This window comes from Ipomoea triloba, chromosome 10 (assembly GCF_003576645.1).
Source record: "Ipomoea triloba cultivar NCNSP0323 chromosome 10, ASM357664v1".
Lineage (NCBI taxonomy): Eukaryota > Viridiplantae > Streptophyta > Magnoliopsida > Solanales > Convolvulaceae > Ipomoea > Ipomoea triloba.
The window spans coordinates 19535937-19563440 of NC_044925.1; the positions used below are offsets into that span (position 1 = coordinate 19535937).

At 37.1% G+C, this 27504-nt stretch overlaps 1 protein-coding gene across 3 annotated transcripts; it reads left to right on the top strand.

Moving 5' to 3' along the window:
* The first annotated feature begins 201 nt into the window (after nucleotides 1–201).
* Nucleotides 202–25625, top strand: LOC116032419 (protein NO VEIN-like). Of its 3 annotated transcripts, none has more exons than XM_031274956.1 (13): nucleotides 202–799; nucleotides 3322–3659; nucleotides 4850–5174; nucleotides 12370–12468; nucleotides 13439–13616; nucleotides 14170–15872; nucleotides 16517–16729; nucleotides 17038–19305; nucleotides 20422–20534; nucleotides 20698–21097; nucleotides 21193–21510; nucleotides 22609–22866; nucleotides 23338–25625. In XM_031274956.1, exons 1-13 carry the CDS (start codon nucleotides 416–418, stop codon nucleotides 24301–24303), a joined length of 7563 nt encoding a protein of 2520 aa, XP_031130816.1. In that variant the 5' UTR covers nucleotides 202–415; the 3' UTR covers nucleotides 24304–25625. The 3 variants fall into 3 exon arrangements, with proteins under 3 accessions (XP_031130816.1, XP_031130817.1, XP_031130819.1); XM_031274959.1 differs by having other exon boundaries at nucleotides 703–799; nucleotides 3497–3659; XM_031274957.1 differs by lacking the exon at nucleotides 12370–12468.
* The last annotated feature ends 1879 nt before the right edge of the window (nucleotides 25626–27504 follow it).

The following is a 27504-nucleotide window of genomic DNA, read 5'->3' on the forward strand; positions in this document are numbered from 1 at the left end:
GTAGAAAGCTCTTGGCAACCAGCCAGCCAGGCTTTGAACCTTTCCACAGAGTCATCTGCCTTGCGCTTCACCCTAAACACCCACTTGGCCGAGGACATTGTTATTGGCCCCAAGCACTAACTCCCATGTGCAATATTCTTATTGTTCTTTTCTTCTCCATTTTGTTACAGGTACTTCTTACATGAAACTTGGAGCATGAGAGCGATTCAGGTTTTCCTATTTTAATTAAATTTGCAATATTTGAGGAATCATTGAATTTACTAAGTTGGATTTGAGTGATTTGAAGTTGTAAATTTTAGCGGGGATAGGTAGATACCTGTGGCGGAAATAATTGGAGTTAGAGAAATCATCTACTAGCCAAATTTGGTAGCGAAATTGATTAAACCAATCGGCAATCGGCAATCGGCAATCGGCAATGAGCCGACGTGAACCGGGCAGATGTGGTCGTCATCATCATCATTATATAAAACGCGACTTCAAATTTCAAAAGCTTCTGAACGGGCAGCCGTCGCGCGGAGGTGGCCCTACGCCGCTCTCAACAGGCGCCAACTTTAATCCTTTCCAAAACCCTTATTTACAACATCACAATCCTAACGTTCAGTTCCAGGCTCAGCTTTCGAGGATCGATAAGGCAGTGCTGAAGGCTCACCGCGAAATTCTCGCAACTGGAGAGGTTGTGTCAGCATGGAAAGCGTCGCAAGCAGCTCTGCTAATACTTCAGGCTGACACCTGGGACTCTTTGGGTTTCCAAATGCAGCAAGTGCCCTCTCTTCACCGCCTTATGCTCACCGAAGGAAAGGTACAAATGAATATTGGTTGTATCAATCGTTGGTTGAATTTGATGTTTGTGTTCCCAAAGTTTTGCATTTTTAATGAAAACTATAAATTAACTCATGAATTCAATCACAAATGTACCAAGGAGTATAATTTATGAGCTACTTCTGTTCTTTTTCCAACCTTGTGGTCTTGTAACCCCACGTAAGAGTTTGTGGCTCTTTGTGCTTCACTAGGTTGAAAAAGTAGTTATGAACATACTGCATTGAAATAGAGTTAATAGTATTAAAAAAAACTATTATTTTTTATTGAAAATAAAGAAGCTAATTCATTAATCATAGGCTGAAACGTTTACAATAAAGATCCATAGAATGGTCAAACATTCCTTACAGTCAGACATAGAAACAACTTTCCTAGCATAGAAAACTTGATTCGTAGACTGTTTCACAAATTTGAAGCTGAATTCTTTGAAGGAACTTAAAGCTTCTTTAATGATTTGGTCAAACGTACCCAAGACTGACACTGGTTGAATAATCTTACACACCACCTGAGTATCTATTTCCATTCTTCTATCCATTGACAATATCTCCATCGCCATTCTTCTATCCATTGACAATATCTCCATCGGGCTGAACTGCATATCATAGTTCATAGGAGTCTCTTTTCCATTGTCATGTTTGTCACCCAGGATGAGATTCACGTACGCTATGACTAGTTTTATCGTTTCACACATTATGAAAAAAGAACTCGCCAAGTAAATGAGAGGAAGAAACTCGTCAAAACAACGAGAGGAAAAACACAAAAACTGCAAACAAAATTAAACTAATAAAACAAAGCGAAGGGAAACAACAGTACGAAAATAAGAGAGTAACGACCGGTAGCGGTGGATATGGAGGAGAAAACAATGAATGCAAAAAAGACAATGAAGGTGGACGCTGTCTGAAGTGGAGATGGCAGCAGGGGAAGATGATCGGACGCCGCCTCCGATCCGCTTGCTTCACGGAGGCGGCGGCCGTGAAGAAAACAAAAAAGAGAGAACTTCAATACAATAGGGTTTGCGTAAAAAAAACTATTATATTTTAAGGAACAAATCAGTATTGGTCACAAAAAATCCAGCTAATAATTATATCCACACATGTGCATGGAACTTAAATATCATACTCATAACTATCAAATTGGAACTGTCTTGGAGCTCTATCCTGCACATAATCAGGGTGAGATTCCTGCAACTTTGGACATGCCAATGACCTGGAGTAGGGGTGAATGAATCCATCTAGCAGCTTTCATAAAGTTAGTGTCAAAACCTTTTTGAGGGAGGACATGATAACATGTATATGAAAGTGCTATCTTACATTATATGTGAACCACATTCAACTCCTTAGGTACAGCTTTATAGGAATATTAGGTTAACATGCTTGAATGTTTATACTTTATAGGCACCCTTGGATCCTGGATTTTGAATGAGTGGCCACACATTTATTAATATAATAATATCATTAAAAGTTTGAGTGATGGCAAACTAATGAAACTATTATGAATATAGGTACATTAGTACATAACATACTTTTTTTTTTTTAAACAAAAAAAATATTTTCAAAATTTAGCAGGGTTTATAGAGGATTTATTAGCTTACTTGTTTCTGGATTTTGAAACAATAACAATATAGAGTCTAATGTAATGTAATTCAAAGTAGAGAGAATTGAAATGTAAGTTTTTAACATTTGGTGCATCATGTGGCATTGTACTTTGTGACACTTGGCATCTTTCCCTACTCTAAATAACTTCGATTACAATTATAATTAAAATAGAATTTATTAAAACAATGTCTTTAGAACCATTATGTTGCAATTTGCAGTACAAACACACTCTATCTGTGATCTCTCATATATTAAAAAATTACAATATACTTAGAAAAAGCATAGTTAATTGGAAAATAAAAATTCATGCAAAGGAAGACTTGTTGTCAGTGATATATGCTATGTGCTACTGTTCTTTAAAATCAGAATGAATTGCTATTATTTTAAAAATTGTGACAACTGTTTTTTTTTGTTCTTCTAATATATGTATATGTATATATGTGTGTGTATCTATGTACTATTGTTACCTTCAGAGCATACTTTTGAGAGAATTGTAATGACATGACTAGTGCAGAGCACAAGCTAAACCTATAGTAATTTTGTATAATATATCATTTAATTTGGGGAACTTGTTCATTTGCTTGAATACTTTTTAATTTTGATTTATTTCTTTATTATCAAGTTCAACGGGCAATTAACTTCGTGATTAGCCAGGTTGTGTAATTTTGTGCACCTCTTAAGGGATAGTCCTTCACCTGTAAGTGTATTGGGGCACACACTAAAGTTGAATGGATAAAATGGATCATTTAAGATTCATGGGAAATTGGGAATATAAGAAAATTAAATTGCTCTAAGGTTTGAGAAGCATACATACAGTGCCTCATTGTTTTTCACTTTTTCTACATTCATATGCAATTTGGAATCTTGTAGGCCTCTCAAAAATTTTCTTATATCTTTTATCTTTTTATAGATTAATGCCTTCATTCACTGCTTTGTTGGCGCTCGAAGAATTACAACATTGCATGATTTGGAAATTGCAATATGCAATACAGAGGGGGTTGATCGGTTTGAAGATCTGGAATTGGGGCCTTTGGTGAAACACCCATTAATTATACATTATTTTTCTCTCTGTGCTGATGCCACAGAAGTGTGCAGAATAACAAGTGAAGAGATAGTGCCATTGCTTTCTGAGTTCATGGATATCAATAAACAAAGATATGTAGAAATTGAGGAGCTTTTGGATTTTATTGCAAAGAAGAAATCTGTAACAGCCAAGGAAAAGCTTGGTGTGCGAATTCAGAGCTTGGGGTAGGTGCTCCTTTTCTTTTAAATGAATGTTTGGTGATTTATATTGGTAGATCAACAGATGCTATCGTGGTTTAAGTTACTTTACCATTGTTATAGTGAGAGTGTGAGACAGCTAGTGTTTTTGAATTATATACCCTCACGTCAAAATTTCATCTTTTATGTGACCTTGGGAGCCCTAGAGCAGACTTCTCTTTCTTGGCTTGTTTCTTGGTTCTGAAGTTGAGGAATATTTTTAACTGTATTTATGAGTGCTTGACTTAATTACATGATTATAAGCCCATTAACTTCCTTACCCCTACACCTTCAACCTCTTCTTTTGACAATAAAGTGAGCCCTTATAAGATGTTTTTTTTAATCATAAAAAAATCCTTTTTCTTTCCTCTTAAATGTGAAAATGAAAGGATTGAATTATGTTGGAAACAATATTTCTTTCTTACTTCAGAATGGAATATGTTAAGAATAAAGGGATTCATTCTATATCAGATAAAGAACTGTACAGATATCTCCTACTTATATAAGAATAGACTAATAAACTAATGGGCCTATTCCTAAAAGGGCTTAGGGTTTCAACACTATTCATCTCCTCAAGACAATTTGAAGTAAATAGGGCTGCAAAAAGGCTGCCCAAGACAAGATATTTTCAAATTTCAATATACAAAATACAATAAATACTAGACTTCTCACTATTCTAGGAAAAACTATTCATCTACTAAAGACAACTTGAAGTAAATAGGGCTGCAAAAAGGCTGCCCAAGACAATATATATATATATATATATACTTATTTGTTTATTTAATACTCATCGCTAGGCGGTCATCTAGTTGACTAGGCAATCGGTGCCTCGGTGGCATCTCGCCTAGAAAGTCTTCCTTGATAACCATGCCATAGATGGAATAACGCAATGTAATTTTTCTAGGTTAACAATTGAATATTGCTAATGTGCTTGCTGTTTTCTTAAGGGCATGCCGATTTTAAGCAGTCAAGTTGTTGTCCCCATTGTCATAGCAGCTGTACAATGTGTAATTTAGTTTTATGTTTCTGGTAAAGAAGTTTAATCATTTTCTGTTGACTAAGTTCAATGTAAAGACAAATTGTTTATAATTATGCTTATTTGGAATCAATTATACTTAACGCAAATTTGTTCTTCAAATATTAAATGCTTGTTTCTTTCTCTCTGATTTTATTTTCAGGATGCATATCACATTAATCCGACAAGCATGGAGGTTAGAAATCACCTCCGTTACTGAAGAAATTACACGGTTGGGATTTAGTAAGAGTAGTAAACAATCCAAAAGAAAGAGAAAGTATAGTAATATTCAGAGTCCTGTTACTTCACCTCAAAAAGTGTGCAAAACAAAAAGGATCCAAACACCATTCAGTAGGAAAGAGCAGACAGAAAGTTCTGGCAAAAAGAATAAAATGCTAGTGAAGCTTACTAGCTCATATAGCAGTGATTCAATGAAGATGTTCATTACCACTTGGAAGGAGACATGTCAAGCAAACAATGTGGATGAGGTATGGAAGACACTCATTTCATTATGTTATAAGAAGATTCAAAGCCCTTATACCTTTACTCTTTCATAAGCTTTCTGGGTCAAATTGTTAGAGAAAAGAACAAGGAAATACCTTTATTGACTGTAAATTGAAATAAAGAAATAGGATTGTCACTATGACTTTCCCCAACAAGAGTTTTAGTCTCTTGCCCAACAAGAGTTCTAGGTTCTTGCCTAGCTACTAGAGCTTGAAGACTAAGGATAAAAGATTGGATGATTTACTCTCAGGTTCTAATTTATAGTGCAAGGAATTAAATAATTATAGAAAAGAGATGATTGTTGATTTGTTGAGATGATTGTGCCTCGATCTATTCTTGTCAAATCCCTTGAGTTATGCTCTTTCCCTGATCTGTGCATTATGATTTTCCTGATTTCCATTCTTGCATTCATTCCTTTTTTTGCTTAATTTCCATTCTTGCATTCATTCTTTCTATTGCATGAGTAAAGTACCCATTCCTTGGGTGCGTATCATTGCCACCCGCCAATGAAACAACCTTGTCCCGAAGGCTAGAGTGGAAAAATTGCCTTATATTGTCCGGTGTCGATTTGGTCAGTGTAAATCAGTGAAGAAAAGTGTTTCTTTTTTCTTATTTTGTAGCTAGCTGATACATCTATATTTATACACTTGAGGAACGACATGTTTCCTCAAATTCTGCTGCCTAACATTACTGCTGCTGCTGCCTAACATTACTGCTGCTGCTGTCTAACATTACTGCTGGTCTACTGCCTAACTTAACCACTAACATAATAATTAATATTCTATAGACTACAACACTCCCCCTCAAGTTGGAACATAAATGTTGATCATGCCCAACTTGTTACATAAATAAGTTACTCGAGTTCCGTTCAAGGCTTTAGTAAAAAGATCTCCCAATTGTTCAGCAGTCTTCACAAATCCTGTGCTGATCAAGCCTTGTTGAATTTTTTCTCGAATAAAGTGGCAGTCAACCTCAATGTGTTTTGTTCGTTCATGAAAAACTGGGTTTGATGCAATGTGAAGAGCAGCTTGATTATCGCACCACAATTTTGCAGGAGTAGAGGTTTTGTAGCCAATTTCATTCAAGAGTTGGCTTATCCATATTATCTCGCATGTTGATTGTGCCATTGCTCTATACTCAGATTCTGCACTAGAGCGAGAAACAACATTTTGTTTCTTACTCTTCCATGAAATCAGATTTCCTCCAAAGAAAACACAATATCCAGTCATTGATCTTCGATCTTCTTTAGATCCTGCCTAATCAGCATCTGTAAAGCATTCAATCCTGGTATGTCCATTGTTCTTAAACAAGATTCCCTGTCCAGGTGATCCTTTTAAGTAACATAAAATCTGTTCTACTGCAGCCCAATGATTATTTGTAGGGGATGATAAATATTGGCTTACCACACTGACAGGATATGCAATATCTGGACGAGTTACCACCAGATAGTTTAGTTTTCCAACTAGTCTTCTGTACCTTTCTGGATCCTCAAATGGTTCCCCTTCCTTTGTCAGTTGTACATTAGGGTTCATAGGAGTGTTGCATGGTTTAACTCCCAGTTTTCCTGTCTCAGACAATAGATCAAGCACATACTTTCGTTGAGATAGGAATATCCCCTTCTTGCTTCTTGCCACCTCAATGCCCAAGAAATATTTTAGCATTCCTAAGTCTTTTGTCATGAATTGAGAATGAAGAAAAGACTTAAGAGCTGTAATACCTTCATTGTCACTTCCTGTGATAACAATATCATCCACATAAACTACCAATAAAATAACACCTGCTTTAGACCATCTGAAAAACAATGAGTGATCAGATTTTCCTTTTATCATTCCAAACAACTCAATTGCTTGACTAAATTTTCCAAACCATGCACGAGGACTTTGTTTCAAACCATATAGAGATTTCCGGAGTCGACATACCTTTCCATACTCCCCCTGAGCAACAAATCCAGGTGGTTGCTCCATATATACTTCTTCATGAAGGTCCCCATGCAAGAATGCATTCTTGATATCCAATTGATGTAGTGGCCAGTCATAGATAGCTGCCATAGAGATGAGCAGACGAACAGATGTTAATTTAGCAACAGGAGAAAATGTGTCACAATAGTCTACTCCATAGATCTGCGCATATCCTTTTGCAACAAGACGAGCTTTTAGCTTGGCAATAGACCCGTCTGGATTCACTTTGACTGCAAATACCCACTTGCATCCAATAGATTTCTTCCCTGTAGGTAAGTCTACCAAATCCCAAGTACCATTCTGGTCTAAAGCATTCATTTCCTCTATCATAGCACTGTTCCAACCAGGATGAGACATTGCCTCTTTTATTGTTTTAGGGAGAGAAATAGAATCAATGGATGTGGTAAAACAGTAGGAAGAGGGTGACAAATGTTTATAAGAGACAAAAGAAGAAATGGGATAGGTACACTGACGTTTACCTTTGCGAACAGCGATGGGAAGCTCTACATTTGTAACTTGATCTGATGACGAAGAGATCGGTGCAGGACATGAGTCTGGTACAAGATCAGGTGTTGCTTCAGATGTAGTATGTATGATAGGAACAGTCTCAGGAACTCGTGGTCTTCGGGAGTAAACTTGTAAAATAGGAGGTGGTGGGTCTGTATGATGGATGAGTTTGTAGATTAGTATATCATCTTCCTTATCTTGAGGAGGACAATTTTGATCAGGAGAAAAAGGTACTTCTTCCAGGAAGGTGACATCTACTGACACAAAATACCTGCCAAGTTGAGGACAATAACATCTATACCCTTTTTGGACACGTGAGTACCCAAGAAAGATACACTTCAAAGATTTTGGGTCCAACTTTGTAACCTGAGGACGAACATCCCTAACAAAACATGTGCAACCAAATATGCGTGGCTCAATGGGAAACAAAGGTTTTGATGGAAAAAGGCTATGGTATGGAGTTTGTCCTTGTAGAACAGTGGATGGCATGCGATTTATTAAAAAACATGCTGTAGCGATAGCATCAGCCCAAAAATGTTTAGGAACTTTCATTTCAAACAATAAAGCTCTTGCAGTTTCGAGTAAATGCCTATTTTTGCGCTCAGCTACACCATTTTGGGATGGTGTGTCCACACAAGAAGATTGATGAAACATGCCCTTCTGAAGCATATAAGACACAAAAGGATATGAAAAATACTCTTTAGCATTATCACTCCGCAAAATTTTCACAGGTACATTAAACTGAGTTTCAATTTCAACACAAAAGGCACGGAAATGATCAAGCAGTTCAGAACGACTCTTCATGAAATATAACCAAGTCATACGAGAAAAATCATCAACAAATGTAACAAAATACCTATATCCAGTTTTGGACATAACTGGACATGGACCCCAAACATCAGAATGAACAAGTTCAAAAGGTGTACTTGCTCTTTTATTGACTCTCGGACTTAAACTCACACGGTGATGTTTAGCAAATTGACAAGACTCACAATTTAATGAAGACACACTACGAAACTGTGGACAAAGCACTTTTAATAATGAAAGAGATGGGTGACCCAATCGACAATGAGCTTCAAGTGGAGTTACTACTCCTGGACACGCAACTGGTCTTGGTTTCTCTATGTCAAGGATATAGAGGCCCCCGGATTCATGTCCTTTACCAATAATTTTCTTCGTCATGAGATCCTGGAAAAGACAATAATCAGGAAAAAATGTGACGGAGCAATTTAAAGTGCGAGTAAGCTTGCTTACAGAAATCAAATTAAAAGACAGATTTGGTAAACTAAGAACAGATGTCAAAGGAAGTGAGGGGGTTAGAGTGATAGAGCCAGATCCAAGTACTGGTGAAGTAGATCCATCTGCCAAGGTAACAGGGAGACTAGAAGTATGGTTTGTAATTGTTGAGAACAACCTAGAGTTACCTGTCATGTGGTCCGTGGCTCCAGAATCTATCACCCACTTAGAAGATGAAGAAATGAGACAGGTTTGTGGGCTTCCTGTATCTGCAACGGTGGTTGAAGGAGTAGATGAAGACTTTAGACTTTCTTGGTACTTTGAGAATTTTGCAAACTCCTCTGCCGAAATCAGAATGTTTTGAGCTGACACATCACTTGTAGAAGCCACACTAGCATACTGCCTCGCCCTGAGCTGGAACTGTAATTTCCTGCAATCACGTTGCAAGTGTCCTGGTTTATGACAAAAATGGCAAGTGATGCCACTTGGGTTATGCCTTTGAGTGGTTTGATTGTTCCCTTTCTGCGGTGGTCTTGCTGAATTCTGATTTCTGCTGACAAGAGCACTATTCACAGAAATAGTTTGAGAAGTTTCTGTGCGCAATACTCGTGAAAAAGTTTCCTTCAGTGTTGTTATTTCTGGACTTGAAAGAACTTGAGACTTGGCAGTATCAAATTCAGGTGGAAGACCGGCAAGGAAACTCATGATAGCCATTTGCTCCCGTTGCTTTTGTTGTACCTTTACATCCTCATTAAATGGCATTAATTGGTTCAATTCCTCGTATGTTTTCTTAAATTCCATGAAGTAATTTGTGACAGACTTGTCTTGTTTCTCAGCCCGATAAAAGGCTTTACAGACATCAAACATACGAGTAATGTTCCCTTTGCCAGAGTACAAAAACTCAAGATATTCCATCAACTCTTTAACTGTGTCACAATGACTAATTAAATTAATCACATCATTTTCTATTGATTTTCTAATTAACAGAAATAACTGAGCATCTTCCCTAAACCAAATTTTCTTAGCAGCTGCATCTTTTGGTTCATCATCTGTTCTGTGAGCATCTTTATCTATACTAGTTAGATAAAGTTTAATAGTTTTACTCCACTCCATGTAATTAAGACCATTCAGTTTATAGTCTGTGATTTTAGTTGTCACAGGAACTATATCTGAAATCCCAGACTTATTTTCAGCCATAACTTCAAGCAAAAAACTAATTACCCAGTTAAAGCTTTAAAACAAGGTCTCAAACCTGGACCGTGAACTGGAAGCTGAAGGAGGTACTGCGTACTGGAAGCTGACGAAGGTGTATTTCCCGAACAAACTTTGTCCAAACTGAGCCCCAAAATGCGTTGTATGGACTCAGGCGACTACGGGAAACTAATCAGAAAAATTTTCCGATCACCAGAACAGTGTCACGCGTCGGCGCGTGAGATGCTGGCAGACTGTTTCGTCGGCGCGTGAGGGCCACTCGCTGGTCAGATTGTCGCCGGATTTCTCAGACAAGGTCGCCGGAAGGTGGCGAAACTCCCTGGGTGGGTGGTGTCAACAAAGGATCAACAAAATCTGATCTCAATACCTACTGTGAACAGTGTCCGAAACACTGTTGCAGAAAAAAAATTTCTGGGTACAGAGATTAATACTGCAGCTCTGATACCATGTAAATCAGTGAAGAAAAGTGTTTCTTTTTTCTTATTTTGTAGCTAGCTGATACATCTATATTTATACACTTGAGGAACGACATGTTTCCTCAAATTCTGCTGCCTAACATTACTGCTGCTGCTGCCTAACATTACTGCTGCTGCTGTCTAACATTACTGCTGGTCTACTGCCTAACTTAACCACTAACATAATAATTAATATTCTATAGACTACAACAGTCAGTTACTCCAGGCTCGTCGCTCGTTTCTTCCTCGTCATCCTCTACTGCAATTAGAGTCCGCAAGGATTTATTTGGGCATACATAAAGTGGACTGTACGGTTGCTGACAACGTCCTTTTGCATGCATGTCTAGATACTCTTTGTTAGAATAATGTCGTGCTGGAACTCGTGACGTTGATGTGTTGGAATTGTGCACTGAAGACTGCGTAGCAGGAAACGCAGGTTGTGTTTGGGAGGAGAAGGAAGATGTTTGATTGTTACCAGAGAATTGAAACTGGGTTGGAATGGGTTTGGGCTGTGAATAATTCGAAAAAGAATTGGTTTGGTAATTCTTTCCAGGCCCATTAGACCAAGTAAACCCATTATGTGAAGGAATTATCTGGCGCGCTGCATTTTCTTCTTGCAGATTGCGTCCAAGGAGCCGGCCTGTGGAGAAAAATTCAATTTCTCGTTCTGCAGTGCGAGTGACACGCATCGCTGTTCGGAGGTCTGTCACATCATTCAGTTCGAGCCGCACCCGAATTGCAGGTTTCAAGCCATTGAGAAAAAGCCCTAATTGAATGTGAGGAGCGAGTCCAGGAATTTGGGCAATTCGAGCTCGAAACGCAGCAATGTATTCATCCACCAAGCCCGCTTGACGAAGAGCGGCAAGTTGTTCAAACAGTAGCCTAGGCAATTCTTCACCAAATTCTTCTAAAAGGTCATGTGTGAATTGAGCCCAAGTAAGAGTGGGTTGTTGTTGTAACCATCGGAGCCAATGTAGAGCTGCCCCCTCCAAGAGTTTCCCCAACAAGAGTTTTAGGCTCTTGCCCAGCTACTAGAGCTTGAAGACTAAGGATAAAAGATTGGATGATTTGCTCTCATCTAGAGGTTCTAATTTATAGTGCTAGGAAGTAAATAATTATAGAAAAAGAGATGATTGCGCCTCTGATTTATTCTTGTCAAATCCCTTGAGTTATGCTCTTTCCCTGATCTGTGCATTATGATTTTCCTGATTTCCATTCTTGCATTCATTCCTTTTTTTGCTTAATTTCCATTATTGCATTCGTTCTTTTTATTGCATGAGTAAACTACCCATTCCTTTGGGTGCATATCACAAATCTTGGGCTGTCAGTTGTTGGCTATAGGCTTCTACCTGAAGCAGGCATAAGAGAATATTTATGCTAAGGTGATGGTGATTGAGGTGGCTATGTAGCTTCTGTGTAGTATAGTACATGTTGATGTGCTAATCCACTAATTCCAGAAGTCTGTTGAAGCTTAGTGACTTGATTTACCATTTTCTACTAGTAAAAGTAAAGGGACGATCCTCTATAAATCTACAATAATGTCCTATGCAACAGATATATTCCTTTAGCTGCATGATATCAATTTGGGTGGTGGGTGTGTCGGGATTGGGGCACTTAATGATTGGGTGGCTGGGTGCAATTGTGTTTCTGCTTCTTCCATTCCCTTGTTTTCATTTTCTGATTTAGGGGTGTGCTTGTGAAGTTTGCATGCATGATCATTTCCTAATAACTAAAGATATTAATTTCTCCTGTCTCCACAATGTACAAGTCTCTGCTATATATAATCACGATGTTGTTATTGTTTTTTTTAGGTGTTTGAGAAGATGATGCAATTTTATAATACAAGGAAGAGAACAACAGCAAGAAAATTGTTTTACTTAGACCCATTTGTTGGCTTGCTTCATATTGCTGTAAGTTTATTGGAAGCATTAACTTTCACATTATGAATTAAGGATAGTAAATAATGATTCAGAGACACTTCAGAAAGTAAATTCATATGCACTGGAGTATATCTTCTTAAGTATTTCTATGATCTGCAATGACATTTTGTAATTTCTTTTAGAATGATCATTAATTAGAAAATTGTGGAGTTTATTAATGGTTGACTATTTCCATATAATGTCTGATAGTGATATTATTGTATTGGTTTTGCATGCATTTCATCTTGTTCTAGCTAACATCTGAAAACCCATCAAATTATCTCAAATTACAATAGATATCATACATATTCCATATACAAACTCCAAGTTATATTTCTTTTATGGAAAAGTTATTTGCTCATTATCTATTAAGTTTGAAGACCTAATGTGTCCTTATGGTTGTATAATAATGTTAGTTAACAAGAATAACAAAAATTTTGTAAAACAATGTTAAAAACTCACATTTTGTTGGACCAAAATGCAGGGGAATGCATATGAACACCGTTTTTTTTTTTTTTTTTTTTTTTTTGAAGTATTTGGTTTATACTGGTTTAGTTAAGGGTAAATTATTGACACATGCTTGGACAATAGGGAAAGCAGGTCTACATGAACAAAATTCAGTAATTGAAAAACTTTATCTCACATTCATACTGTACGCAATATAGTTTTGTCCTCAAATTAATAAATCTGAAAGATTGTAAACCAAAAGAGAGAAGAAACATGGCCATGCATAGGGAAACTTTTATCACTTCGGGCATGCCATCATGTTATCCTTAATTAAAATAACAAACTTCTTGGTGGGTGTCTTGACTAACATCAGTTTTATCCTTATTCATATGATTTGGTGATTGATACTATCCTATCATAACTTTAGATCCTTCTAGGGGGATTGTTTTGTGTTGTATTAACATCTTTGTATGTTTAGGCAGTTGACTCATCGAATTTCATATGTTTGTGATAGGTAACATCTATTAAAAATGGAATGTGGGATAGCATCTATGATACCTTCCAAAGTTTCAGCCAACTTGATGTAGCAACCACAGTTTCTGAGAATTGTTCTGGTTTTATATCCATTGATGTTGAATCACCTAGAAGGAAAGTATCCAGTCTTCCTCCAAAACTTTTGGCAGCTGAACATGGTGAGTCAAATTGTGCTGATCTTTTATTCTCCTTTGCGTGTTTTATATTTCTCTGAGTTCTTACATTAAATGATTGTTGGGCCTAACTTATTACGGAGCTTACGTACTCTAAAAAGCAGTTGGGCTAAACATTAAAAATGTATATTTGTAGAAAAGCTCTTAATGCCAGATAAGAGGTAAAACCTTGTTTTCAAGAGCTCCAAAGTAAGTTGAGGCTTCTAAAATTTTTTGAGAAGCTCAAGCTGAGCAAAGCAAGCCGGCAAGCCCTAAATGAAGTTTCAAAATCTGGCAGTAATTGGAGCATAATTTCATTTAGAGCAATTTGATACTTGGTTGATTTTTTTATAGGGTTACATTTATCCTTTTAATACACACACACACATTTTTAATAGTTGGTTATGCTTTTTTTTTTTCCCCAGATTCTGGTGAATTTCTGTTTGATCAATCTAAAGATTTTTAATTTGGTGCTCTAAAACTTCTCAAACTCCTATAAAATTTTTTGATTGCTGATCTGCAGATCTCACTTTACTCAAAATCTTGTATGTTTCTACAGGTGTCTCAGTTGAGGACATTGTGGGCAAAATTTCTGCATATCTAGAGATTGACAATGACATGTTTAACTCCACTAGTTCATGTACAGATAAGTTCATTATCCTGAGGAAACTCTGTAAGCTTGAATCTTGGCTGTCGGAGCAGGTTTCTACTAAGGGATTTGAGTCGCTTGGTTATGGGGATATATGGTCATTCATGGAAAAACACATGCATCTTTCTGTACATGCTTTGCTAAAGAGCTTGAGAGGTGATACTTCTGAGAATATTCCTTTGAAGGCCTCAATGCTTGAGCTTCAGTTGGATGTTTTACTATCACAGGCTTTGCACCGGTTATTGGACAATGAAAAGTTAAACATGAAAAAGGTTTCAGAGTTGCTAGCTAGACAATTTCCTTTAGTATGTTTTCAGTTGGTACAGAGTGATTCATTGGTAGTGTTTGATGATATTACAAAGGAGAAAGCTGATATGAGCTCGAAGTGTGTAATATTTTCTGAAACTTTGTTGAAAACTGATGCATTGAGTAAAAGTGGGAGAAATATCTCAGAAACATCTGGCTTGGAAATTAATATAGGAGGTGAAGCTGGTTTTCATAGTATGTTAACATCCAAAGATGCTATTAAAGTTTTGCTCAATGCTCCAATGCTGACAGATCTAAGCTTGTGGTCACACTGGGACATTGTATTTGCTCCTTCGCTTGGTTCTCTTGTTGGTTGGTTGTTGAAAGATGTTAATAACAAACAGTTGTTATGTTTGGTGACAAGAGGTGGAAAAGTAATTCGGGTAGATCATGCAGCAACCACTGATTCATTCTTAGAAGTTATTCTGCAAAGATCTCCTTTTGAAACAGCAGTGAAGCTGTTATCTTTGTTAGCTTTATATGGGGGTGAACAAAAAATTCCTTTGGCCCTCCTAAAATGCTACACTCGCAAGGCATTTGAAGTTTTCTCAAAAAATTCTTTGGAGATGGATTCAATTGATAATCAGAGTATGCCAATTGGTTCAAATACTGGCTCACTGAGAAGTGAGACCAAAGTTGGAAGAGCCAAGTCTGTTGCATCAAGATTTATACTTGATTGTCTGGACTATCTACCTGTTGAGTGCTGCTCTTTTGCTGTTGATATTTTGCTCTCTGGTTTGCAGCAGTTTACGAAAGATGCTCCTTCAGCTGTGCTGGATGAATGCAAAAAGATTAAACAGCGTGTCATGCTTCATGAAATAGGGTTTTCACTCGGTATTGTGGAATGGATTAATGATTACCACACATTTTCTGCTTCATCATCAGTGACTAGCTTATCAATGTATTCTGAATCTTCATGCCTACAAGACAACAAGCCTGAGCTAAACACCAACTCAAATCTATTGCAAGTAGTATCAAAGAAAAGTCCCTTTTCTGAAGTTAAAAATGATTTCTCCTTTGAGACAATGCTGCATGATGGAGATCATAGAGAAATGAGTCACATTAATAATACTTCTGCTGTTTCTGTTGATTTTTTGGGTGGAGGTCCCCCACATCACTTGTATGACCTTGACCTTGCTCCAGCCCAGTTTATTGAATCTATCAGGCAGGAAGAATTTGGTTTGAATCCAGATATTTCATCTGTTGAAAGTGAATTATTGAATAAGCAACATGCCCGGTTAGGCAGAGCACTCCACTGTCTCTCACAGGAGTTGTATTCTCAGGATTCACATTTCCTTCTGGAACTGGTGAATATTTTATGCATTCTCTATTTTTTGTCTTGTTTCAGTAACATACATCAGCTTGGAACTGGCGTGCACTCTACATGTTTGCTGCAGTATTTCACTACTCTAGCTTTATTCTCATGTTTAAAAATTATTCACTACTCTAGCTTTATTCTTGTGGCTCAAAAGTTTCTTTCTGCCTGTTCTACCTCCTTTTTGGTATGCAGCAGTAATTTTGAATGTTGAAGTTATGGTTAACAATATGGATTTTACTGTCTACCATGTGACCTAAACATTCTCAAGATGATATCTTTATAAATACTTAGAAAATACTTTGGAGTACTAAGTTAACATATTTAGCTACTTTGGTATGCTATGGATTCTTTACTTTTTTAATATGGATAACAAGTTAATGCTTGTTCTTTACTTTATTAATATAGGTTCGTATGTATTAATGTACCTAATTGCATTACTAGTATTCTTAGCTGAAATGGTGGCACAAAGTTAGCGCACTTAGTATTTGCAATTTTGCACTCAGCTCGAGTAAAATTAATATTGTTTTGTTGCCTCTTCTTTTAGCTGTCAATTTTAATGTGTTTTAGGACTCTTTGTTCTATTATGGGAATATCTAAATTATTGTGTCTTTGGGGAATATTTGTTTGATTCAGGTTCAGAATGCTGATGACAACGTCTACCCTGGGAATGCTGAACCCACATTGACATTCATTCTTCAGGATAGTGGCATTGTAGTGCTAAACAATGAGCAAGGATTTTCTGCCAAAAACATCAATGCACTTTGTGATGTTGGGAATTCCACAAAGAAAGGACATAATTCTGGATATATTGGGAAGAAAGGCATTGGTTTCAAATCAGTGTTTCGGGTATTGCACATTATTACATCTGCTGAATTTCTTTTTCTTTATATTCTCAACCTGAGTTCTCTAGTTTGCAAGAAAAATTTTCTGCTGGAAAAAAACCTTAATTCTCTAAAAGCTTACACTTTCTTCTTATGGTTTCAACTTGTCAAAAGCTTTATATGCACAAAAAATTCAAGAAATATGATTGTTATTAACTAAGCAGGTTTAATCCTCATTACTTCTGCTGCTTATGATAAAAATTCTGAACTAAAAGGTGTTCTCAGCTTGTATTCATACAGCCTCTATCTCAAGTACTTTTGGTTGTTCTGCAGGTCACTGATGCTCCAGAAATTCATTCCAATGGTTTTCATATTAAGTTTGATATAACTAAGGGACAAATAGGTTTTATTTTGCCAACTCTTGTTCCTCCTTGTGACATTGATTTGTATACCAGACTGGTTTATACAGATACTGAGCCCATCACTTCTAACTTCTGGAAGACATGCATTGTCCTCCCTTTTAGATCAAGCATGTTAGAAGATTCTGCTATAAATAACATTGCATCGATGTTTTCAGATCTTCACCCATCTTTGCTTCTTTTTCTTCACCGCCTTCAATGTATCAAGTTCCGAGACATGCTCAGTAATTCATTTATTGTTATGAGGAAAGAAGTAATCGGCGATGGGATTGTTAGAGTTTCCTGTGGTAAGGAGAAAATGGATTGGCTTGTGGTATCCCATGAATTACAGGCTGATGTAATTCGTTCTGATGTGCAAACAACAGAAATATCCATGGCTTTTACATTGCAGGAGACAGTTGATGGAAACTACAACCCTTACCTGAACCAACAGCCTGTTTTTGCTTTTCTTCCTCTGAGAAAATATGGCCTGAAGTTTATTATTCAGGGTGACTTTGTTTTGCCTTCCTCCAGGGAAGAAGTTGATGGAGATAGCCCTTGGAATCAGTGGCTACTTTCTGAATTTCCTGACCTGTTTATTAATGCAGAAAAATCATTTTGCAATCTTCCATGCTTTAGAAATAATTTAGCAAAGGGTGTTGCAGCATATATGAGTTTTGTTCCCCTTATAGGGGAAGTGCATGGATTTTTCTCTAGTCTTCCTCAGATGATTCTTTCTAAATTGCGGATGTCCAACTGCTTGATTCTAGAGGGTGAGGAGAATGAGTGGGTTCCTCCTTGCAAAGTTCTGAGAAATTGGACTGAACAGGCTCGCACTCTTTTGCCTGATAGCTTGCTTCGTGAGCATCTTGGCCTTGGTTATTTGCATAAAGATATAGTTTTATCTGATTCATTAGCAAGGGGTCTGGGCATTGAAGAATATGGACCCAAAGTTCTTATCCAGATTTTATCTTCCTTGTGCTGTATGGAGGATGGCTTGAAATCCATGGGCTTGCCTTGGCTATCAGCATGGCTAAATTCCATCTATATGATGTCATCCTCAATCTCTAGGCAAAGTTCACCTGAATCTGGGATAGGATCAGATCTCATAAAGACCCTGAGAAAAATTCGATTTATTCCTCTTTCAGATGGCAAATTTAGCTCAATTGATGAAGGTCCTATTTGGTTGCACGCTGATGCATTGAGCACTGGCGTTAGTGACAAGTATGGACTAGACAATTTCCCAAGGTTGTATGCTGGACTTAGAGTTGTGAATTCTGCCCTATTTTCTGCAGATACAGCTTATGAAACATTGTGCTTTCAAGGATATACTGTAGAAAACATATCAAGGATGCTGTATAGAGTTGGTGTCCAGCAGTTATCTGCACATGAAATAATAAAGATGCACATTCTACCTTCTTTTTCTGATGGTCAACACACCTTAGCACATAATGAACTAATGACTGATTATCTTTCTTTCTTGATGTTCCACCTACAATCAAACTGCCCCATCTGTCATCTGGAAAGAGATCTTATCATTGGTGAATTACGTAACAAAGCTCTCATTTTAACAAATCATGGTTACAAGCGATGTGCAGAGGTTCCAATCCATTTTAGCAAAGAATATGAGAATCCTATTGATATGACGCAGTTAGTAATGGGAATTAGTGTGGAGTGGCTTGAAGTACATAATATCTATCTAAAGCATCCAATTACACAATTGCTGCCAGGAGGAATTTCAAAGTGGAGAAACTTCTTCATGGAATTGGGAATCACTGATTTTGTTCAAATTGTTCAGGTTGAGAAAAGCATTGCTGATCTATCTCCCATAGTTCTACAGAATATAACATGGGATAAGGACTTAATTTCTGGAGGATCAAATGTCAAAGATTGGGAATCTATAGAATTGGTTCATTTGCTATCACAACTGTCTGCTAATCATGATAAAGAGAAATCAAAGCATATTTTGGAGATCCTTGATTCATTATGGGATGATTGTTTCAGTGATAAAGTCAAAGGTTTCTTTTTTAGTTCCAATGGAGAAAAGAAAGTCTTTGAGTCATCATTTGCCACCAGTCTCTGTAATGCACGGTGGATTGCCTCGAGCATGGATGATGAGCTCCACCACCCCAAAGACTTGTTCTATGATTGTGAAGCAGTGCATTCAATTTTGGGTGCCTTTGCACCTTATGCTGTTCCAAAGGTTAGTTTGCTTATTACCTTTTTATATGAGCTTATAAATATCCAGTTCAAACTGGTATTGTTGCCAAATATATGTTTTAAGGTCTTATTGTGTATTTATTTGCAATTTGCATAGCAAGTTTGAACGCCAATAACTGAGAAAAACCTTTGTAAAATGGTGCTGACAGCTTGCCCTCTAATTCTCTAAATGGCCGTCATTTTGTGTGGGCTTGTAGTAATTTACCCCATAAAAGGCTTCTTCAGAAAAATTAAACAAAGAATATTTTCAGAAATATCATGTCATGATTGCCATCTCTTCCTCTCCTATCTTCTCCTTCTCTCTTAAGATTTTTAATCTCTGCACATCTATTCACTGCTCCTGTGCCTTCTCAAAATCTAGCCTGCCTCAAAGCAGTCCTGAAACACCCATATTTCTTTACTGTACCAGTCCATCTAAGCCCCACCTTCATCCCTCACTTTCGCAAGTTCAAGGGCAACCTACACAGCTTATTATTTCTCCAGGCTAAAGCCCTGCTTGTTTGGTGTTTGGTGCTGGAGTTAGCAAAACCTATTTAAAGGTCATAGCATCCAAAAGGAATAAACTTTGTTCATTTTTCTAAACTTGTTTTTCCATAAGCTTCAAGTTAATAAAAGAAATATACTGCAGATTTGCTATATATGTAGAAACAATAATGCCGTTATTCTTGAACTACATTTTTTACTTGGTTTATATTCTCCCATGAAATGAGATCCATGCCATAAATCTGTGGGAATCATTCTGTGTGTTATTGCATCCATGAACATTCTTTACTAAGTGTGGAACCATTTAGTATTGCAGCTAATATAATTCTACTATTATTCCTAGTCCAAATATTTCAATGTTTTTACTATTATTCTTTTCTCTATTCTGTTATTCATTGCATGTGATATTACTTTTTTACTTTATTAGTTTTACTAAATAATCCCATTTGTGGAATTTTAAGTTGCAGAACTGTCTTTTTGTGGCCAGATAGGTGCCTATTATTGTGTAATCTCATTTCTTACTATATTATCTATATAGTATTACTGCTATTATATTGAAATATATGGACACTGCTGCTTTTTGAATTACAGTTTGGCCTACTTTTTCTTGAAGCAGGTGAGGAGCAAGAAGTTGGTGAGTGCCATTGGTTTGAAAACTCAAGTTACAGTTGATGATGCTTTGTCTATTCTTAAGGTTTGGACAAGATCTGAATCATCTTTTACGGCCAGGTATACCATCTTTTTGGCAATGCCCACAATATAAGAATAGTCTCCTTACGTTGGAAGCTATCTTATTGTTTTGTTCTCAGTACTATTTACAAGTGAAACATAAGCTTTTCGGAAGATGCATAATTTTCACTTGCTCATCTAATTTTCTAATTCTGTCTCCCAGGTTGTCACAAATGTCTAAATTCTACACATTCATATGGAATCAAATAGCTACTTCTGAGCTACAAGTCGCGAATGATTTATGTGATGATCCTTTCATATTTGTCCCACACATATCTGATTCTTCGCCTGAGGATACTGTATCTGGTGTATTTTTATCACGTAAAGAAGTCTATTGGCACGATTCAACGAGTTTTACTGACCAAATGAAAATGGTCCGTCCTGAACGTGTCACGGGGTTGACTCAATGCCCTGTTGCTAAAATGTTATGTGGTGTGTATCCTAGCCTCCATGATTTTTTTGTGAATGTGTGTGGAGTGGATGAGTTCCCTTCTTTCCATGGCTACCTTCAGATTTTGATGCAGTTGTCAGCTGTTGCTTTACCTTCAGAGGCAGCCAAGACTGTAAGTATCTAACAGTCTAACACCGCAAATATAAACTGCTCTTTTTGAGGGTACTGGTGTAAGAATGCAACTACGTTTTTTTTTTTTTTTTTCAGGTTTTCCAGGTATTTCTGAAGTGGTCTGAAGAATTGAAATCAGGTTTGCTTAGCTCTGAGGATATCAAATGCTTGAAAGATAATCTTTTGCAGAAGGACTTTATGGTGCTTCCTACAGTACAGGATAAATGGGTATCTTTGAATCCTTCTTTTGGCATCATCTGTTGGTGTGATGATGATAGGTTAAAGAAAGAATTCAAGCATTATGAAAACATTGATTTTTTATACTTTGGAGAACTTGTTAGCGAGGAAAAGGAGTTGCTTCACTCAAAGGTCTCAACTCTCATGCAAAAGCTAGGCATCCCTCCAATTTCTGAGGTAAGCTTGACCTCCTTTTGCTCACTGATGTACTTTTGTACAGTTGTCCCTGGATCCTTCAAAGAGTGGTGCTAAATGGGACTGTTTCTATTGCATACTGTGGGTTTTCTTCAGCTCCCTGTGTTGCTCTCTAAATTGGCTTTTAAAAAAGAACAACTTGGCCCTTTTAAAGTAAATTTTGCTTGTTCAGTTATGTTGTTTACAAAAACATCTATTGCATAAATCTGTAGAGGTGATTTTGGCTATTTTACTGGAAATAACTGGAGCCAAATTACATGCCCAGATTTTTTTTAAAAAGAGAGGAAATATATGGAACACGTTTTTACAGAGCTGCATTTATTTGTAGCAGAAATGCCTTGGAAGTTATTGCTCTGCATTATTGTTATACTAATGTATCTCTACTGTGTTTGTGTCTATCTATTTATTTATTTATTCATATAGTAAGTGCACATGCAAACATCAGAGCATGCATTAATGTACTGAAGTTGCATCTTTCTGTACATCCCCACTTCTGCCAACTGTTATGTGTCTTCCCTCCATTTTAAAACTGAATGTAATCCTTGGTCGCCTTTTCTCATAATCTCACTCTTTTTTGGATAAGCTAGTCTATCTCTCATATATGTATGTATTTACGTATGTATGTATGTATGTATATATTATATGTATGTATATCGCTGCATTCTTTGAGACACTAAAGTTGCAGTTCTTTTACACACACAACCTGTTTTTACCTCTAAGACTACAAATGGACCATGTGATCTGAAGATATATAGAAGTTAGAAACTATAAGAGAAAATAATGTATCCATCTGCGTAAGTTACAGTTTTTCAAAACCCCTGCTTCTGCCCACACATTGCCACTGGACCTGCAAATATGCATGTGTAAACTGTAAAGGTTAAAACCAAGAGGACAATATGTTCAATATAAAGCAAATAGCATGCTATGATTTTCTAGTATGCTTCTAATGCAACATAAATAAATTCTGCGAGCATGGTCATAAATATTTGTATTCACCTGGAAGTAAACTCAGTTTCGTGTTCTTTCATCTATATGGTTTTTTGGATGAATGTTAAAATATGTAATATTCCTTTGTTGCAGGTTGTAATTCGTGACGCAATATATTATGGTGTGTCTGACCCTAGCTTTGTTGCTTCACTGGTCAACTGGGCTCTTCCATATGCTCAGCGCTATATATACACCAATCATCCCAAAAGATTTTCTCAGCTCAAGCAATCTGGATTTGAGAACCTGAGATGTCTAAAGATTGTTGTTGTAGAAAAGTTATTCTACAGAAATGTGATTAAAGGATATGAAATGCGATCCAAGATAAGGTTCGAGTGCAGCTCTCTTCTAAAGGTATCAAAACTTGGCAGTACATTCAGTATTGCGTTTGTTTGCTGTTCAAGTACTAAGTAATCAACAAAGGACAGAAGTAGTTATTAGTGTTGTTCATTTACTAAATAACCAGAAAATGACACAGTTGTTAGGAGGAGGAAAAAAGTTCCTTTCTGGGTTGTTTGCTAATTATAATAATCCTCATAAAAACTAAATGATGTCTATCTATAGATGCAATTTAAAAGGCTAAATAATTTTGTAACTTGCTGCTGCAATGTTGTTACTTTGTTCAGTAGGAGTTTCTTTTCTGTTATTTCTCTGAACTTCAGTTAACTTGCTGCACTAAAATGTTTTCCTTTTTCCTTTGCCTGAGTTTCTGTGTTTAGAGTGAATTTTATTAAGGTGGTTGTGTACAGTCTGATAGTAATTTGCAATGTTAAAAAATGTACATATTAGATCTAAATTCCTAATGTTTTCTGTGGTGACTTACAGGACACTGTATTGTATGTTTCTCGAGAATTAGATTCACACTCTTTATTTATGGAACTTTCTCGCTTTATTGGTGGTGGAACCCCTGATCTCAACTTGGCCAATTTTCTTCACATGATCACAACCATGGCAGAATCAGGTTCAACTGAGGAGCAGACTGAATTCTTCATTATAAATAGCCAGAAAATGCGGAAACTCCCTGAAGGAGAACCTGTTTGGTCCCTTTCAGATAGCGCGTTTTCAATGGAAAATGAGGCAGTGGTGACTAGCTTTGAATCCAGAGCAACTAATGCACCAAATCCAGCCAAGTTCAAGAAGAAACCAGGGATAAATTCTAATTGGCCACCTGCAGACTGGAAAACTGCATCTGGTTTTTATTCTTCCCGTGCATTTAAATTAAAAACACAAGCAGGCAGTGGTGACCAAGTTTTAAGGGAGGATGAGGTGGCAGAAATTATGAGGCATCCAGAAAAACATCCTCTTGCCCCAGTTGAGATCAATTATAAAGGATTCATTGAAGAAAATTCAACATCAAGTTTACCTGGGGCGGCGGGTGCACAAGATGCTGGAATTTCAGAAGATGGAGGTCAGCTATCTCTCAGCCCAGCCGATGCTCAACAGGCACTTTTAATAGGTAGACTAGGAGAATTTGTTGCTTTCAAATACTTGAGCGGAAAAGTTGGTAAAGCATTTGTGAAGTGGGTGAACGAAACTTTTGAGACTGGGCTGCCTTATGACCTTGTAGTGGGAGATGAGGAATACATAGAAGTGAAGGCAACCAAAAATGTCAGAAAGGATTGGTTGAAAATATCCGCAGGGGAGTGGCAATTTGCCGTTGAAAAGGGTGAACTTTACAGCATTGCACATGTCATATTATCAGCTACTAATACAGCTACAGTCACAGTATACAAAAATCCTGCCAAACTCGTCCAGCTTGGTAAGCTGCAGTTAGCCATTACAATCAATTAACTTTTATTCTTCGATATTGCCCAGAATGCTGAAATTCTGAGGATCCTTCACTAAACGAGTGAGATCCGAAGAAAACAAACTCTATTTACTAGACAGGTGATGGGGATATGAGCAGTGTTAGATTTTTTGATATAGGATACTGAGCTTGATTCATTGCGGTGACTTTTCATTTGGAGATGTATCATTTGGTAAATCTGTTCAAGTATATAAAGATCCCTGGCTGCCTGATACTATATGCCCTATGGTGCAATCTGAGGCTCAAACAGGAATTACGGGACTTTTTTTATGGGGCATACTGATGAGAAATGTTGTGAGTTGATAATGGTGTGCTGGAGCCTACAAAGTCTGGAGTCAAAAGAGCTCATCACCGTATGGTAACCTGCGAGAGGCCAATTTTTCTTTTACATGGCTGGGGGACAGCCACAATAAAATTACCTTCTGGGGAGGTCCGTTTGATATCCAAAAACTGCTCAGCAACAGTCGCCGGCTCATTCTTCAACAGGCACGCGGTCAAAGCCAAGGCTCCTCCCACTGTTTGGGAGCTTACGGTTTCATGTTCTATTTCACTCCCCGCTTTCAGTAACGTGCACAACAATCGGAATTTGACCTCCTGGGGATTAAAGAAAAGAGGGGGTCAATAATCAATAAAAAAAAAAAAAAGAGCTGTTAATTAATCCATTCGATTTCTAAAAAGGATTACTAATCCTGAACTTTTCGAAGAATCCTTCATCAGTGGTTGTGAATGACTGATTTTGGATATGCTATTTTGGAGTCAATCTAGTAGGAATAGGTCTCCATAGTTATGGTTCATTTCCATCAACATCCAGTTGAATTCAAAAAACGCTAGGCGAATAGAGATCAAAGGAAGAATAGAGATAATAATGCCTTGGTGGCTGAATGGGAAAAACCTCATGATGGTTGGCTTAAGTTGAATGTCGATGCGGCAATTGACACGACAGGTAGAAAGATGGGCTTTGGATGTGTTTTGCGCGACCAAAATGGCGGCTTTGTTATGGCGAAGAAAGTTCCATGGAAAGGAGCATTCAATCCAAAGGTGGCAGAAGCTATAAGCATTAGGGAAGCTTTGTCATGGATGAAGAATTCTGGTCTGGACAACATACAAGTTGAAACGGACGCCAAGAGGTGCTGAATGGTCTCAAAACGAATCCCTCTTTCGATTTGATACTTATGGATGTATTAGAAAAACAGTTTACAACCATTTGCTTTTTACATGTTAAACGATTTGTGAATATGGTGGCTCATTTACTAACTAAGAGTGTCATATCTAATAAAGATTGTATGGAGTGGTTCACCAGTCGTTATATCGTGGATCACGGTTCACAATACATTGTGGACCGTGGTCACTGATACTACAGGTCATCTCAAAAGATAGTGCCTTACATTTGTTTTTATATTATCCAATGAAACTGTAGTTATATCGAAATGTAACTGTAGTTGTGTTGAAATGTAACTGCAGTGTATATGAACAGATACTGAATAACAGTTCACATTTATGTTTTATATTATCGAATAAAACTATAGTTATACCGAAATGTAACTGTAGTTGTGTTGAAATGTAACTGCAGTGTATATGAACAGATACTGAATAACAGTTTACATTTGTGTTTTATATTATCGAATAAAACTATAGTTATACCGAAATGTAACTGTAGTTGTGCTGAAATGTAACTGCAGTGTATATGAACTGATATTGAATAACAGTTTCACATTTGTGTTTTTATATTATCGAATGAAATTGTAGTTATATCGAAATGTAACTGCAGTTGTGTTGAAATGTAACTGCAGTGTATATGAACTGAAAGTGAATGGCGCGGAACGGATGTGGTTTCATCTGTCTGTTTCATTAATCAAAATGACGTCGTTTTGATGCGCGGTCCACAATCCATTGTGGACCGCGGTCCACGATATAATTTGCGGTGGTTCACCATTATTTATTTGTTTATTTATTTATTTATTATAAGTTTTAAAGTATGTGTAATATATATAGTCAAATGGAATATATACTAGGATTAGTAGGGAAACGTGTAGTACATATATTCATATTAAGATTAGGAAATATTAGGCTCAATATATAATATTCCTAAGATAACTCAAATTAGGAAACTATAATATCAAAATAATATTAGAAAATACTCCCAAAATAATTTTGGGTCATAATATAATTTAATAATAGGCTAGTATAATCTTGAACTAATTTAATAATAGACAAGTTTACGGTTATGGTTTGCCTTCGTTATTGGCCATACACGTGTCAACCCACTATTTGGATGCCGTTAGTTTTCACATGAATAGCTTGAGATTTGAATAGCTTGAGTTGTTAGTGCTTGTGTTGTTATCGTATAGGGTGTAAGTTTGAATCTTGGTAGCTACGTCTCTTTAGCTTAGCATTTTAATCCTTCTTTTTAGGCTGGCCCCATCAACCAATTACCATACACTTGTTGGGAATTAGTATCCTCTGGTCCAATAGTCTACCTTGATTTTTGGTCTCCGAAGTCCGAACACAGTATAAATGATAACCTCTTTATTTGACTATATTGTAAACCTTGTATTAACCCATTAGAAAGTTGTGAGTTGGGACTAATTCATTTGTCTTTTATCTTTTATCCATAATTGTACCCACTCTGCCACTCATGCAACAAAGGGAAAAAGGAGCATATTGGAGTGATTTTAGCCGATTGAGGAGCTAAGGAGATCGTTGGATAGGAGCAAAGGATGCTTTGGAGTAATATAGTAGAAGATCATGCTGAATTGGACGAAACATGCAATGGGCAAAAGACAATATTTTGTTGAGCACACGAGCGCTTTCACGCCTGTGACCGAAAGGGCTCAATGCAAAGACAGACGGTGATATTCCCCTTTTTTTTTGCCCGTGCGCCTGTCCCTATTTTACGTTTTAATCTGTATGTTCTGACTTTATTTGACAGATTCGAACCGTAAACTATAGAGAGATTGTGACTAGGGGTGGGAATAGGCCAGACCCCTTGTAGGGGCCTTTGGCCCGGCCTAGTTAAAGCCTAATTAGACCTAGCTCGTTTAGTAAAAAGGCCAGGCTTGAGCCAATTTCAAAAGCCTATTAAGCTAAATAGGCCAGACCTATATATACTAGACTCGGCCTTCAGGCCTACAGGCCTGGCATATATATATATATGTGTGTGTGTGTATTCTATTTTATACCACATA

What these genes read in the sequence shown, in the direction of transcription:
- LOC116032419 (XM_031274956.1), top strand. Translation starts at nt 416, where the DNA reads ATGAGCCGACGTGAACCGGGCAGATGTGGTCGTCATCATCATCATTAT. An exon ending in GAATCATCTTTTACGGCCAG is followed by an intron (nt 20,535 to 20,697) that starts GTATACCATCTT and finishes TCTGTCTCCCAG; the next exon opens with GTTGTCACAAATGTCTAAAT. An exon ending in GCATCCCTCCAATTTCTGAG is followed by an intron (nt 21,511 to 22,608) that starts GTAAGCTTGACC and finishes CCTTTGTTGCAG; the next exon opens with GTTGTAATTCGTGACGCAAT.